The 16,861-nt window shown below is 41.2% G+C and overlaps 1 protein-coding gene across 2 annotated transcripts in view; it reads left to right on the forward strand.

The window, feature by feature from the left end:
- LOC117167242 (26S proteasome non-ATPase regulatory subunit 2-like) overlaps positions 1–16,861 on the forward strand; it is a 108,895-nt gene that overhangs the window by 68,547 nt on the left and 23,487 nt on the right. For both annotated transcript variants that reach the window (XM_033352028.1, XM_033352029.1), the window contains exons 13-14: positions 14,270–14,557; positions 14,683–14,877. In XM_033352028.1, the coding sequence (XP_033207919.1) occupies positions 14,270–14,557; positions 14,683–14,877 (483 nt within the window). The remainder of the gene's footprint in view (positions 1–14,269; positions 14,558–14,682; positions 14,878–16,861) is intronic.

Consider the following 16,861-nt stretch of genomic DNA (forward strand, 5'->3'; position numbering starts at 1 on the left):
ATCTCTAGCACTGCGCCATTCCGACGGGTACTTGTGCGGCAAACCTGCAGATCGAAAGTAAAAGGTCACTCATGTATTTTACATGGACGATCTTAAGATCTAGGTATGCTAAAAAAAGAGAGCAACTGCATCTAGCTCTGGGGATTGTCGAACGATATACTAAGGAAATTGGAATGGAATTTGGGTTAGACAAATGCGCCAAGGTTTATTTGAAGCGAGTAAAACTTAATGGCATCCCTGAAGATCCTGTGCTCGTTGATAGAAGCGCCATACGACACCTTTGCACTGGAGAGACTTATACATACCTGGGCGTGCCACAGAGCCGCATTCAGAATGTGAAATCTATAAAGGATACTCTCCGAAGCAGATACAAACGTCTTATTCGACAGATTTGGTCTTCCGAACACTCGGCGAGGAACAAAGTATCTGCAACGAACATGCTTGCCGTCCCGATACTACTCTATTCATTTGGAGTAGTTCCATGGACGAAGAACGAGCTCAGATCTCTTGATATCGGGACAAGAAAGGTTATGCACATGAACAAAAGCATGCGTCTTAAGTCTTCCGTTCCGCGATTGTACATCTCACACCGTCAAGGGGATCGCGGAATATTGAGTCCTGAATGTCTTCACAACAGGATTATTCTGGGTACAGCACATAGAGTTGTAAATGGAAGAGACCCTCTTCTTAAAATGGTCAGGAATCACGAAGAAGTGGGCAAGGGAGTGTTTCTGTACAAAGCAACGGAGGAGCCTCCTGAAACACTCGGATTTCACTTCAGTATTAGGGGTGAGCAAAATGCATCAAATCTAATCTATCTCGAGTACTCACTCCTGAAAGCCCGGATTAAGAAAGCACAAGAGAAAAACTTTCGTGAACAGCTCCTCGATAAGAGGATGCACGGTATCTTCCACAGAAATGTGAAGGATCAGTCAATGTCTTGTGAGCTAACGTTTGCTTTCCTTAAGTCGCCCGGATTGAAGTCTGGTACAGAGGATTTCATCTTTGCATGCCAAGACGGTGTCATTTCCATCTTAACATACCGTCGCCACATTTTGAGCCAAGACATCCCCGATGATAGCTGCAGGGCGTGCCATGCACACCCCGAGCATTTAGCTCACATACTATATTGTTGTCCAACACACGCGGGAACGACCTACATTCAAAGGCACGATGCGGCACTACGAGTGCTTTAGTACCATCTCTATCACTCCTACGGCATGCACCTTAATATCTCTCCTCTAAATGCTCCTAGGGAAATCGAGTCAATTATCGAGAAAGGAAAGTGCCGCATATACTGGAACTTTATATTCTCGACAATTGTTTCTGTTGTTCACTCGAGGCCTGACATGGTTCTTCTTGACTTCGAAAAAAATGCTGCGGGAAAAATGCAGAAGGCGGTTGTCCTTGGGTTACTCTGTGTTCGTAGGGTGCACGAGCCTTTGCTGGATCGTCGTATTGATTCCTTTACAGACTATAACCACCTATCTCATGGTTGTGAGACGTGGTTGTGGCTGAAATTTTACAGCGATTTCGCTGGAAGCGGGTGCAATTTTTCAGATTAGCACCCGCTCCCGGCGAAATCCTGCGTTTGTCTTTATGACAAATTTTCAATTATGTATATGCATAAACTTTTACAGTAGACGTCATCTAAAAATTACACGATGAAATCACAACGACAGGCCTTCGAGAGCACCGATCACAAGGACAATTACTTTAGTAGAATATTTTGGTTACAGTCATTTCAGCTCCCTTTTAAGGTCTTGATACCTCTCCTCCTAATCCTTCTCCTTAGCAGTGATATTGTAGTCGGCCGCAGCCGAGAATTCGATCACGAATATAGTTCGTTTCTTGAAGTCTTGGAGAACGATGACAAGTCTACAGTGTGCAACGGAGACGGCTGACCGAAAATTGTAGTTCCAGAAAATTTGGCACACGAAAATGAAACCCTCTGTACCTGAAATACGCCCTGATTATTTGAGAAAAGCAAAAGTTTGCTCTTTTGACAAGGACTTTTGTTCTACATTTCTGTAAAAGTTTCCGTGCGTTTTCTTGTTAAGTATTAATATGATGTGTTTTTATTAAACTTTTATTCGGGTAAACCCGTTGATACATCATAGCCACGGACTAAGTCAAGTGACTGATGAGATTAGAATGTTATAACTTGATTCAAATAATTTAATACGATGGTTGAGACCTCCTGCGATGATGTTGTAGGTATACAATTACGAGCGGCCACGAGCTTTGGAGGTGACAACAGTCACCTCTGGATGCTTTCTTAGAGCTACCATCTGCCACTCCACGGGTTTTTAGTCGCTCGCTTCCTGATGATCAAGAAAGTTTCTTACAATGCGACAGGTGTTTAATAAAACCGCCTTCTGAGTTGCTGCCAATACCCTACTGACTGCTAAATGTTCAAGATGTCCAGTGCATCTTGCGTGCACATTACCTGTAGCCGAAATCACAATGGGATGAATGGATGCATGATTCACATTCCTCCATATGGTCTTTACTTCATGCCTTAACTCGCTATACTTGTGGATCTTGGTTGTATAGGTTGACTGCAAATTTCGGTTAAACGGACAAGCAATGTCGATGATATAGAATCTTCCACCTTTTTTTTCCCGTGCATCACGATTTCAGGTCGATTGGCCCGAATATAATGATCCGTTTAGATGGTAACATCCCAATATAAGACGTAATCTTCGCTTTCTAAAATGGGCATTGGAATGTATCTATAGAAGGGCACCCATTCTTTTAAGAGTCCTAGGTTTAGGGCAAGTTATTGATGTATAATGCCCGCTACATCATTATGTCTGTGCGGATATTCTCTCTGAGCCATTACGCGACAGCCATCAATAATGTGCTCGATGGATTCGTTGGTATCTCCACATAATCGGCACCGGTCAACCACGTCTTGATGTAACACGTGTTAGCGATAATTCTTGGTGCTGATAACCTTGTGCTGTATTGCAATGACGAATCCTTCCGTCTCTGGATACAGAACACCCTTTCTTAGCCAAATATTAGATGCCTCACTATCCACTTCACTTTGATCTAACGTATTGGGGTGCTCGCCATAGATGGCTTTCTACCTCCATTGTATTTCTAATTCCTCTATGGTTTCTGTCCTGATATTCAAGGTCTCATCTGAGGACAATTTTAAGGGCGTGCATTCAAGATCCGCTTGACAGATGGTTCTGTAAAGCGCAACATTTCGTTTACAGTTAAAATTGTCTCGTAACTGTATAACTTGTGACTCACACAGTTTTTTGACATCTACGACGCTCCTACCCCCTAAATGTCGTGGTAGAACTACCCTTTCAATCGCTGAATTTCTGTAGTGCATTCAGTGCTTCGTCATTTCTACGCAAACATTTCTGTTTAGCTTTTCAAGGTCGGTGTTAGACCATTTTATGAGCCCGAAGGAGTACGTGAGGACAGGGATGGCATATGTGTTAATCGCCCTGATTTTGTTTGCCGAGTTGAAACAACTCTTCATAATTAATCTGAGTCTCGTAGTAAAGACAGTAATTAGGCTTGTCTTAACTATCGTATGTTGATGCCCTTAGATTCAAGAATACCCAGATATTTATATGATTCGCCTGCAGCCATTGCCTCGATGTCATTTTCGAACTCGTTTTCTAACTCGGTGGTCCCTAATTCCCCTCTGATTAAATGCACTGTTCTGCATTTATCTAATCCGAACTCCATGTGGATATCATTGGAAAACTGCTTTGTAACATCAATCACTTGCTGCAGTTTCTGGCCTGAACTAGCGTACAGCTTCAGGCCATCCGTGTAAAGAAGATGGGTCACTTCATGATATCCCCATTATCATGAATTCTGAACCCATGAGACATGCTGTTTAGTGTTTTGCTCAATGGATTTAATGCTAAACAGAACCATAGTGTGCTGAAGGAGTCTCCTTGAAATATACCCGCCGTTAAGCGTATTGATCTAGTAATCATTGGTTGTCCATGATCAAAATAATTGATTCTTGTACCCCAGAGCCTCATCGCATGGCTTAGAAAGTCAATAATGCATGGATAGATTTTGTTAAGTTTTAAGAGTTCAAGCAAATAGTCATGCGGAACACAAAGAAACGCTTGCTTGTAGTAAAGGTATTCCATGTGTAAGTTCCTTTGATGCTTACGAGCTTGAGTCACGGCAACAGCGTCTATAGTGACTAAATCTTTACAGCCTCGTGAGTTTTTACAACATCCTTTTGGTTCTTCTGTAAGAATGTCATTCTTCTCACAATGAGAATATACCTTATCTGCAATGATAGCTGTAAGACATTTATAAAATGTTGGAAGACAGGCTATCGGTCGAAATTCAGATGGGTTTGTGAGCGTCTGGTTTTTTAGTATCATATACGTAGTACCTTGAAGCATAAAGCCTGGCATCAAATCTGTGTATTCAATGATCTTCTGAAAACACCTTGCCAACGCAAAATGCACACTCGTCAGGTACTTGTACCAAAAGTTGTGTACCATATCCAGACCTGGAGATTTCCAGTTACTTGCCCTCTTCAAGACAACTGAAACATCCAAAGCTGTGATGTTTGTCAGATGCATTTCTTGGCTATTGCTTGGCCTTGCTTCCTCCAGTTTGAATCACGCAGTGTCCAAATTGCATCTGTTCATTTTTCCCCAAACGCCCGACCAGTAGTTAGTCATATCTTCCAATTAAGGGACTTCGGTGCCTTGGTGGTTATTTGGCTTTACTCTCAATTCACGATAGAACCTTCTTCCATCTGTCTGAAAGTTTTGGTTTGTTGCCTTCGTGCATTACTTTTCTTGTACCGACGCAGTCTGGCAGTAAGAACATCAAGTCTCTGTCGTTGAGAGTCTAAAATTTCATCCAATATTGCTGGTGTTCCTAATGGATCCGGTGCATGTTGTTCATTATCCCTAGCACCTATTTCTTCAGCATCAATCAAGTCTTCGTTATCCACATCTTCCAAGGCGAGCTCATCAATAGGAAGCTGCCGTTCCACTTCCATTTGGATAGCAGCTATTTCAACAGTCGAAAGCAGTCTGTTTACAGATATTGAGCGTTTTTGATCTGCCAGATTCTGCTCACTTATTTTTGTGGCTAGCTCTGGGTATTTAAGTAAGAAGAGTCTATGATCTTCTCTCCTCACACTTTCCCCACATTTCTCTGCCAAACAATAAAGGCGAATAACATCTCTGTTTATATAGTATGTACATTTTCGTCTCTTTTTTGGTTGCTGAACCTCTGCTTCTGCCTCTGGTTGTATAAGGTCATCCACCTCTGGAGGATGTGGTGGTGTTGGATCATCAATAGGTTGAGGAAGAACATCAATTCCTCCTGCTTGACCGTTTGTCGCGGCTTTCTCTAACTGATGTTCATTGCCGTCGTTTTTCCACGCCAAATCAACCTGTTGTTCAATCTCCATTCCTCGGTCTTCTGTAACATGTAGATTAGTCCTGACGTCTTTCACCTTAACGATACGATCTCTTAGTGCGACCTTTTGTGTATTAGGATACTTTGCAGCCAATTTTGTTCTTAAATTGTATCCTTTTTCCTTGTTTGTTTCAAACTTCGCACTTTCGTAATAGAGAAGCACCAATTCCTCTTTCATTGTGGTATCCCGATTGATGCTCTCCCACGGTATTTCTGTCGAGGTGGTTGGCTGCAAATAGCTAGTGCTAGCCAAAGCATCCTCAGCAGGCACAGTTGATGTTCCACTGCTTACCGTTTGTCGCAGATGTTCTTGCTGGTCAGCTGTTTGATTAGTGAGTTCGGCCTGACCATCCTGTTCGCCTGTCGCGCCCCGACGATCCTCGGGAAGCGACAAGCGCTTCAAAATCTTTAATATATTCTCCATTTTTCATTGATGGGTTTTGGTGTTCTACTTAGTCCCCCTCCTCTTCATTATCAGCCTATTTCGCATGGGAAACCCTGTCAGTGGCAATGCTACCTCCGACATTGCCGTCAAAGTCATGAGAGGAAAGCTCAAGCCCTACCGCGACATCAACGCGGAACACCATCAGTTATTATTATTATTATTATTATTATTATTATTATTATTATTATTATTATTATTATTATTCTTAGATGGGTAGGGTCATTCAAGCCCATAGCTCTGAGGTCAACTAGTGTAACCTATTGTACTTTACCCTTTAAAATCTATGCCTCGCTAAGGAGACCAGTTTGCTCCATATATGCGCATATCGCGGAATAGAAGATATCTTCGAAATCGTCTGGTTCGCAGAAGTGATTACCAAAATGTTTCACTCTGAGGCCGACTAGCACATCACAATCACATAAGATGTGATGTGCTGTCTCCTGGCGGAAGCCACATTTTTGACAGCGCGGGTTGCTGTCGACCTTCATATTATTGAGGTGCTTCATTAAATGGCAATGTCCCGTAAGCATTTCTACCACTACTTTCACCTGCTTTCTTTCCATGTGCAGGAGTTTCTTAGATTTTCCTAAGCATGGTTCTTTGATAAACTTTTTCGAGTGTACCATACCCTCAACCACCCTCCAATATTCCGCATGCTCCATCAGGAGCGACCTTTTAAAGACGTGCCTAGCCGAAGCATACGAGATTCCGCAGTATAGTTGAGGTCCATTGGGGATCTTCCTAGGCCCTTTTTTGCAAGCATATCTGCTCTTTCGTTGCCCTTAATGTTCTCATGTCCGGGAACCCAGATAAACTTGACCCAGTTTTTAACAGAAACTTCGAGAAGTTCTTGGAGGCAGCTCAGACAAGTCTGGATGTAAATTCCTCTGATTGGGGGGCCATTAACGCAGCTTAACTGTCAGAGCATATGCAAACGTGGTGATTGATGTAACGCCACTTATGAATCATCTCCAGACAGGCCTTGATTACTAGGATTTCAGCTTAAAATACTGTATTAAATTTTCCCAGTGCGATTGTTATTTAAGCACTAGGTTTCATCCGAAATATTCCAGCTCAGACCCGCTGCAGCCCTCTGCCTAATCAAAAGATGCAGCGGTGGTATACCTAGAATAGTCTCTAATGCTACCGTTGGAGTAGTCCTCATTGATCCAGTAATTACCAGCCAAAAGACTATTTGTAGACTCTCCAGCTGGTTTCTGGAACATGCCAGACTGGTTCTTGGCACCCACATTAGTAAGGCATAGGTTATAATTTGTTTAATGATTACGGTATATAACCAGTATACTACCTTGGGCTTTAATCCCCAACTTTTTCCAATTGCGCCTTTGCAAGCCCAGAAGACTGCTCTGGTCTTTTTAGCTATCGTATCAACATGTACTTTCCAGGATGATTTAGGATCGAAAATGATACCTAAACACGTTGCTGAAATGTAGAATTCGATTTTCTTGCATTAAAACCTAGGACTCGCGCGATCAGGTAGTTTCCTGCGTCTTGTAAAAACCAAAAGTTCAGTTTTATCTGGGTGAACAAATTACCCATGGTCGTTGCACCAACCCTCAACAATGTTGAAAGCATTTTGCATAAGCTCGACTACAGGCCCTTCATGCATTCCTGTCATCAAGATAACAAGTTTATCTACATATCCCTGTGTGTAGAAATCGCTACATTCCCTTCTCGTCCCGCTTTTTGAACGCGGGAGGTAAATGCATAAAGTGCGTCAATAGTGGACTGACCTTTCTACGAGGCAAATTGATTATTATGAAGAGGTCTGGTAAGTACGAGTACCTCCCCGGCTTTCGTATAAAAATCGCTCTGTGTTTTCTCCATGCCGTAGGGGTATATCCCATGACTATGCCTGCCCTAAAGATGTTACATAGTGGTCTTATTAGTACATCCAAACGTGCAGTCCCATCGTTCTTAGTGACTTAAGCTTCTGAGCTGTGGCTATTTAAAGCATCACCTCCAGACGTACCACTCGAGGTACTAGTAACCGCATCAGCCCACTGCTGACTAGAAGGTGATTTACCACCTTCACTGATTTCCATCTTCTCGGGAGAAGATGGAGTCTAGACGGCAGGTGTAATTGAAGTCACTTCCTCATGCGTTTTAGTATGATTATTTTTATTTTCATATTAGGAATTCATTTTGTTTCTACGAGTAGCTAGGGAAAAACAAAGTTCGTCCCCCTACTTGTGAGGATAAGGTACTTTTACATTGGGAGGTTACTCGTTATTTCAGGACACCGTTTGAGTCACCATTCCCTGGTGACATTCAGCCCTCGACACGGTAGTTTACTTCTTGGCTTCTTGGTTTCTGACGATTTTTAGGATAGAATTTCTGCATATTCTCAACAATTTAAGCTGTATTTAGAACAATTCGATTATGAAAGCGTTCGAGATTTAGAATTCTGCATCTGCCTTGACGACGTGAAATTTATAATCGCGGAACATTCGAATTGATATGCAAGCTCGTATGCATATACATAATCTTACGTGAATTGATGTCAAGGGCCTTAACATTGTTTTTCGTACATTGAACTACGTTAAAAAAGTAGAATAGAACTGGGACGGCAAGCATGTCAGTCGCAGATACCTTGTTCAACGATATTTAGAGCACTCTGAAGTTTGCTTTTACCAGTAGCATAGATCTTTAGGTCGTCCATATAAAATACATGAATGACCTTACGCTCGCGATGATAAATGTCGCCACAGAGGTATCCAGAAGAATTTCGTAGTGCGAGAGATGGAGGCAGAAGTGTGATGCAAAAAAGCAGAAGACTCATAGTTTCGCCCTGAAAGACGCCCCAATCGAAGGTGACGTTATTCGCTATCACTCGATATTCCCCAGAGAAGATAGTAAATCTAGTTTTCCAGCGGGGCATCATTCTATCTATGCATCTCACTATGTGTGGCCGAACCTTTAATCTTTTCAAAAGGCAGATGATAAGTCTATGAGAGGTTGAATCGAAAACTTTCCGGTAGTAGCTGATGGGCTGTTGCGTCTTTTCAGATGCACCTATTAATTAGCAGGTTCTCTCAGCATCCTGCTACAACTTTTTTCGATCCACTTTTTTCGTACATCTCTGTCCACACAGGCTCAATTCTTCGCATAATCCTTTTTTTCAGGACCGCTGCAAGGATCTTACACATTGTCTTGAAACAAGTTATTGGCCGGTGATTCTCTGGGATGGACAAGTTTCCTCCTTTCCGTAGAAGTATAATGCATCCTAACATCAGCCGCTGTGGAATGGGCGTTTCCGACATTAAATATGAGATGAATATGCGGGCCAAATTTTTGTGTGTAGAACTAAACTTCTTCCACCAAAAGCTCTTGATACCATCTGGTCCTGCAGCGAAAAAGTTCTTCGAAGCCCTATGTGCTTTTTCCCCCTCTTCAGCAGTGTTTTACGGACATTCCTCCTCACTTCTTTTAAGGTTGTCGCAAAATTCCTTGAAGCATATGATCTTATAAGTATCTTTTTTCAACTTCAGTGATTTCTGTATCTTCCGAAATCTTCCATCCTCTATCCTCTCGCCAAAAAGTCTCTACCTCATTGGACTTGGGTGAATTTTTGACAGAAATAGGGGGAACGCGGAAGAGGCGCGATAGGTCAGCAAGAAGCTGTTAAATCTCCTTAATCCATCTCTTTTTTCTCTGTATTCTCCTCCTTGCGTCAGAAAACACCCGTATTTTGTCAAAAATATGCTGCTTGATTCTCAGTAGCTTTGACTCGTTTAGTGTGGGATTAAAGGTTCTCAGTTTTTGGGCAAAATTTCGAACCCTTCCCGTGAACAGTCTACCAGATTTTATGTAGTCAATCACACACTGAACACGGGACGAATTCTGTCTTCTCGATCCAATTTTATTGATCAGTTGATTTATGCGTTTTTTTACATTTCAATCCATCGTCGCTTGAAGCCTTCGATTTAAATCAGCTAAAGCTCTCGCAGCACCATAAGCAGAACAATCGATGGTCAAGAGTTCGGACTCCTCCGAGATATCCTCACGAAGGGAGGCATCTATTTCCGCTAGATCTTGGGCCTTAAGAGGCGCCTGTATATTAATGTTCCTCCTTGTCCAGAAATTATTATCATCTTTCAGAAGGTGCCTACTATTCGCGATTGGTCTTAATTTTTCTTTCTCGTCTTCGTAATTAGTGATTGAGGAAGCGTTCCGCACACATATTCAGTTTTCAAGAGGTAGGCACGTTGATTTCGCATGACTGATGCGAAACGTGCTGAAACTCTAGGCTTTTTTGGCATAACAGAGGTTTCATAAGCGCCATACAGCCTCTTATAACAGGGATGATTCTGGCAGCCTAGCAGTCTAGCAAGTCATCCTTGATTTTACCCGTCCACTCAGTGTAGGCGTTTTGCTGGTGCGTCATCTTATTTTTATCTTAATTATTTTCAGCACTTTGAACTTTAGGGTAATCGGCACTGTTTGCCGACCCTTTGTCAGATGCTCTGCACGTTCAATTGTTTTGAACCGCATTTACAATTTTTTGGTGGTTTCATGGTGTCAGTGTTGTTCCCACGAGCAGTTGGGGAGATGGTTCGTCCACCCTTGCAGAGCCCCGCATGCAAGGATAAGACTACATACTGTGAGAGTTTGCCTGGTATCCCAGAGTAACCATATAAGGCACCTCGCTTAGGTGTCATTCAGCATTCGAAACAGCTGTTACATCTCCGATTAGGAATTATTCCTTTGGGGCCATCCCTGGACAATTGCCCGCGACAATTGTCTTCAGGTTGCAGATAGGGGATCCCTGTACGAAGGGTTTCTGCTGATTTCGGTTACAATAATTAATAATAAGTCAAATAAAATTATCCAGGGATGGTCCTGAAGCAATCACTCCTCAGCGGAGGCGTAATAACCGTACGAAAACTGAATGGCACCTTCATTAGGTGTCTCAAACGATGACCCTGGGACAACGGGTGACCTCTCAAAGTATGCTACCTTATTCTTGCATGCAGAGCTCTACAAAGATGGATGCACCCCTGCCATAGCTGTTCATGAGAACAACAATCACACCATCAAACCATCAAGAAAGTTGTAGATGCGGTACCAAACGATCGAATGCGCAAGGAACCCGACAATGGGTCGGTTAAAAGTGCCGATCACCGTAGAGTTTGTGTTACTGAAAATAATTTAGATGGAAACACAACGACGAAACGGCGATATGCCTACATTAAGTCGACGATTCAAATCAAGGATGACTTGCTGGACTACTAAGAGGCCAGAATTATCCCTGTTCGTGGAGGCTTTCAGGCGCGTATGCACACTTTGTGGTGTCAGAAGCAACCAGAGCTTCAGCACGTTTCGCATCAATCATTGTAAAATCGCCGTTCCTATCTCTTGAAGGTTGAATATGTACGCGAAGTGCTTCGCCAACCTGTGCTTGAATAAGCTGCAGACGAAGATATGGAAGCGACATTAGGCTCAGCCGCGGGAAGCAGGCAGCTTCTGAAAGATGATCGCGATTTCAGGACAAGGAGGAACATTTACATACAGGTTCCTCTCGAGTCCAAACATCTGGCTGAAATGGATGTCTCTCTTCGTGAGGATATCTCGGTGGAGTCCGACCTGTCGACCATCGATAGTTCTGTTTAAGGTGCTGAGAGAGCTTTGGCTGATTCAAATCGAAGTCTACAACCAACGATGGATTAAAATATCAAAAAACGCATGCATCAACTGAGCAATAAAATTGGATCGAGAAGACAGAATGTGTCCCGTGTTCAGTGTGTGATTGACGGCATGAAATCTGGTAGACTGTTCACGGAAGGGTTCGAAAGTTCGCTCAAAAACTGAGGATCTACAATCACACACTGAACAAGTTAAAGCTGTTGACAATCAAGCAGCATATTGTTAACAAAACACGGTTTTTATCTGAAGCAAGGAGGAGAAGACTGAAAAACGAAATATGGATCAGGGAGAACCGAGAGTTTCTCGCTAACCTGTGGCGATCTTCAGCGATCTCCATGTTTCTGTCAAAAATCCACCAGAGCCAAGCAAGGTATACAAGATCCCGAAAACACTGGAGTTGAAAGAAGATACTGATAATATTATCCACTTTAAAGAATTTTTCGACAACCACGTAACCTCTGAGGAGTATTGACTATTAATCAATGCTTAAGAGGTGAAAAAATCACTTAGGGGTACGAAGAACTTTTCTGATGTAGGGCCAGATGGAATCAAGAACTTTTGGTGGAAAAAGTTCTACACACCAACATCTGACCCGCATATTCACCTTATATTTAAAGTCGGAAATGCCCATTCCACAGTGGCTTATTTTAAGACGCACGATACTCCGCCCGAAAAAGGACAATTGTCCAACCCAGTGAAGTACAGGCAAAAAACTTATTTAAGTACACTGTATAAGATCCTTACAGCTGTTCTAAATAACAGGATTGTTTAAAGGATTGACCCTGTGTGGGGAGAGATGTGCGAAGAACGAGGCTCGAAAAAATGTGTATCAGGCAGCCTAAAGTACCTGCTAATTGAGAGGTGCTTCTGTAAGGATGCAGCAGCTCTCTCATAGACTCATCATCTGACTGTTGGACGGCTTGAAGTTTCATCCACACATTATGAACTTTATAGAGATTGATGCTGTTTTGGAAAACTAGATTTACAATTTCATCTGGAAACTATCGTTTGACAACGAGGCAACGTCATCTGCTAGAGGTCAGCTTGAGACCTCTGTTTTTTGCATCACATTTTTGCCTCTATGTCTCACAGTACGAGACGCTCCTGGATACCTCTGCGACGATACTAATCATCGCTGGCATGAGGGCACTTAACTATTTTATATGGATTAGCTGAAGATCTATGTTTCCTATAAAAGCAAACTTGAGAGTGCTATAAATATCATCAAGAAGTACACAGGAGAGATTGGTATGGACTTTGGATTGAAAAATTGCGCCAAGATTCATCTAAAGAAAGGAAAGATTATTGGAAATAGATGCTGAGCGTGTCATGCACACGCTAAGTACCTACAACAGATACTATCCGGCTGTCCTACTCACGCGGGAACGACGTATCTCTTCAGACATAATGCGGCCCTAAGAGTGCTGAATTACCAACTTTGTCGCTTTTATAATGATGGCCGTGACCCTACCCTACTGAACGCTCCGAGGGAGATAGTCAATTTCCCAAATTAGAAGTGCCAGCTATTTTGGAACTACAAATATCAGACAGCAGTCTCAGTTGCGCACTCGAGGCCTGACATCGTTCTTCAAAACTTCGAGAAATGAACTATATTCGTGATCGAATTCTCTACTTTGACGGACCACAACGTCACTACCAAGGCAAGGAAAAGGAAGAGAGATTTTAAGACATTAAAAGGAAGTTTGGAGTTGCGAAACTATCACTGGTTCGTTACCTTACGGCCATACCCGCCTGCCAAAAATATGCCAAGGCACTTGCGAGATGTGTGTGTATGTGTATAATGTTAATGATTTACATTTTTACGGAAATGAAGGAAGATTAGGGACAAAATAAAATTGATAGTATATAACAGATTAATTTAATGAAAAATTTAACAGTAGAAGTTGAGTGAATGAACTTAATACTTTTAAACTTTAAAAATGAGGAAGCCATTATTTAAAAATATTTTTTATTCTAAATTTTGACCAAATTATTATTATTATTATTAAAAAACATTTCTGTCTTGAAATGTTGGCACAGGCTTATACTGCCCAACATGTCGAAGGCATTTTTGGTTAGAGTTGAATTTTTATTTGCTTATTTTGCACGTGGCAGTCCCGGTATATATCATCAGTCACAGACGCATTTTTATGATGCAATCAAGTGATCTGATGAGAGCAGTCTGCCCAGGCATATTGGGCAAAGCCCGGTTTTTATCCCATTACTGACGGACTGGGTTTCAGTCAAGTACACGATGGGAGGACCTACAGCTTAAGGTGGGTTCCGAACCACCAGAACCTCGGTAAAGGTACATTGAAAAATTTTCAGAGGTACCGGCTCAGGGATCGAACCCAGGACCTCTGAGGTAAAGTCCGAGTGTCTAAACAACTGAGCCACCGAGGCTCTTTATTATTATTATTAGTATTATTATTATTATTATTAACAAATGAAAAAGCTTGTTTTTGTCTCAGACTTAAAATGGTTATAGCCTAATATGCCAAAGTAACTTTTTGTTAGAGCTGGAATTTTAATAGTCTGCGCGGGGTTGTCTCCACTAACTGGCCCATTTCTTGTTCCTGTAAATTCACTATCTTGAGTCGCGTCTGTTTCGTCTTTTTGGTTCTCCTTCTTCTCCATATTTGACCTCCGCTTATTCTGTAGACTGAATCAACCATCCCAAATTTTATTTGAAGATTAAGAAAGATATTTGTATAATGTTTTTAGGTCGGAAGATATGGCCCTGCGCAAGCCCGACTAGCTGTTCCCTTAGCTCTGGCTTTAACTTCATTATCAAACCCTGATCCTGCATTAGTGGATGTATTAAACAAATACAGTCACGACAATGATTTAGAAGTTTCCCTAAACGCAATATTTGGGTTAGGACTGGTCGGTGCTGGAACAAATAATGCCCGATTAGCTACCATGCTGAGACAACTTGCAGCCTTTCATGCCAAAAATCCATCACATTTATTTCTGGTTCGCATTTCTCAAGGACTCATTCATCTCGGAAAAGTAATTTTCGATTAATTATATTTTACAATCACTCTTTAATATTATCTAAAACTATATTTTAAAAGATAAGAATTATAATACAATATATTTGACCTTTATAATAAAAATTTCTATTTTGTTTTTAGGGAACCTTTTCATTATGTCCCTTGCGATTTTCTTCCAAAGTTCTGGATTTCACAGCTTTGGCTGGATTATTGGTCGTCTTTGTTGCATTTCTTGACTGCAAAAATCTGATTTTGAGCAAAACACACTATTTGATGTACTGCTTGGCTATTGCGATGGAACCCAGCTGGCTTGTCACGCTTGATCAGGATTTAAAAGTATAAACAAGCTTAAGGGTTTTAAAACGACTCAGATTTTCGGTAGAACCATACTATGCCTACCAAAGTGTATTGTTTAATGTAATATTCTAAACCATCAACTAAAGGCAATTCATTTGAAATAGGCAGAATAACCGCCCTTTTTCTGCTCGCGCAGCAGCAGTAACATATAACTTTATTATACTGCTACGCGCGACACGTAAAGTAATAGTAAGAAGGATAATATATAAACTGTATTTTGTAGCAGGAATAGTAACTTATCCTTTAAAGAATTCATACGTAAAATGATTATTTAATCATGTTACCTTCTAAATATCACGTCCTCGCATTTATCTCAGACGCTAAATTCTGCAACCTCCTACAAAATTTAACTTTACTGCCTAGGAACGCATTAAAATTTGGTAAATATTACGTCCGCCTCACAGAGCGCACTTCTCGCAACGGCCAAACGCTAAGCGCTCAATATTTTTAATCAACTGCAGTATCAAGTGCGGTAATGCCTGCCGTAAGAATCGCTCTCTTCTCGTAGCGCTCGAAAGCAAAGCGCTAAATAAATAAAAATAATTGCACCACTCACTGTTTCAGGGCAGAGAAGGTTATTTCGATTCTTCGAAGCATTATATCGCCTGCTTCTCACAAGGTTCGAACGCGAAGAGCTCGATCTTTTGAATTAATTGCAACGCTTACTGTTTAAGGGCAGCATCGGTTCTAAAATAAGGTTTTAATCATGTGTAACTTTCTTCATCATATATATCGACCTCTTTTCGTAACGCTCGAATGCTAAGCGCTAAATATTTATATTCATCTGCAACACTCACAGTTTGAGGGTAGCATCAGTTTTATAATAGGGTCTTAACCATGTGCAATTATCTAAAAAATATAGATCAAACTCTTGTTGCATTCGGATCGGTGAGTTTAAATTTATGTATTAGCCATCGAGAAACTGTCCAATATGTAATCTCGGGAAAAAGAGAATTTGTTTCATATCTGGGCTACTTGTCTTGCGTATGTCTTTGCAATGGAATCTTATGGCTATAAATGTCACTATATGCGTTACAATATTGTTTTAATGTTCATCTTATAATTATATAGACGTTGTTTCTGCATGGCACTCTCAGCTTGGATTTATCAAATAATATGTTAATTGAGCGTCCGGATTGCACAACGACCTTAGCGCGTGCACTCAGCCAGCCTAGTAGGCAAGTGAGGGGGTAACGCGTTCCGTCGACCCGAGTTAAGGGCATGTGATACTTATAAAATTATCGATTTCACTAGTTTTAGGTTCCTCCGGCTTTTTTCCTAGAATAATCAATATTTTGTTTTTAAAATTTGGGACATGATAGCAAACATGCTAACGGACGTTCCTACACACTTTTTTGTCAGTTAATTAAAAAAAATTAAATTTGCTAAATTTGATTAATTTGTGTGGCGCTTAGGAATTGGTATCGATTTTATCAATGTTTCATTCCCTCGGCTTTTTTCCTACAATAATAAAGATTTTGTCTTCAAAATCTGGAGAGTGATAGCGAACATGCTAACGGATGTTCCCGACACTTTTTCTGTGGGTTAATTCACCACATTTTAATTTTGCTAAATTTGGCGTGCGTGTATTTCGAGGTTATGTGTGTTACAATTCTCCTATGATTATTCTTGAATGCTACCGACAGCATATTTACGACAGAGACCTAGATTATTAGAATAACAGGGAGCTGAAAATCGATCCTAACCTAAAAATAGTGCACGTGCAAACAATTTTTATTTAGCACAATAACTTGTTTGTTATTATTCCTCAAAAAGAAGTCCGGGGCGTCCGTTATGATATTTTATAGCATCTCCGAATTTATTTTTAAACATTTTTCATTTTTGTGGAAAAAAGTCGGTGGAATTGTGGGTCCGGATGCAATAAGGGCACAAAATTTTTTCGTGCGAAAACGAAGTCCCCTGGAGGCTTTAGAAAAAATTTTCGAATTTTAATTTTCAAAAG

Source organism: Belonocnema kinseyi, chromosome 2 (genome assembly GCF_010883055.1).
Source record: "Belonocnema kinseyi isolate 2016_QV_RU_SX_M_011 chromosome 2, B_treatae_v1, whole genome shotgun sequence".
NCBI lineage: Eukaryota > Metazoa > Arthropoda > Insecta > Hymenoptera > Cynipidae > Belonocnema > Belonocnema kinseyi.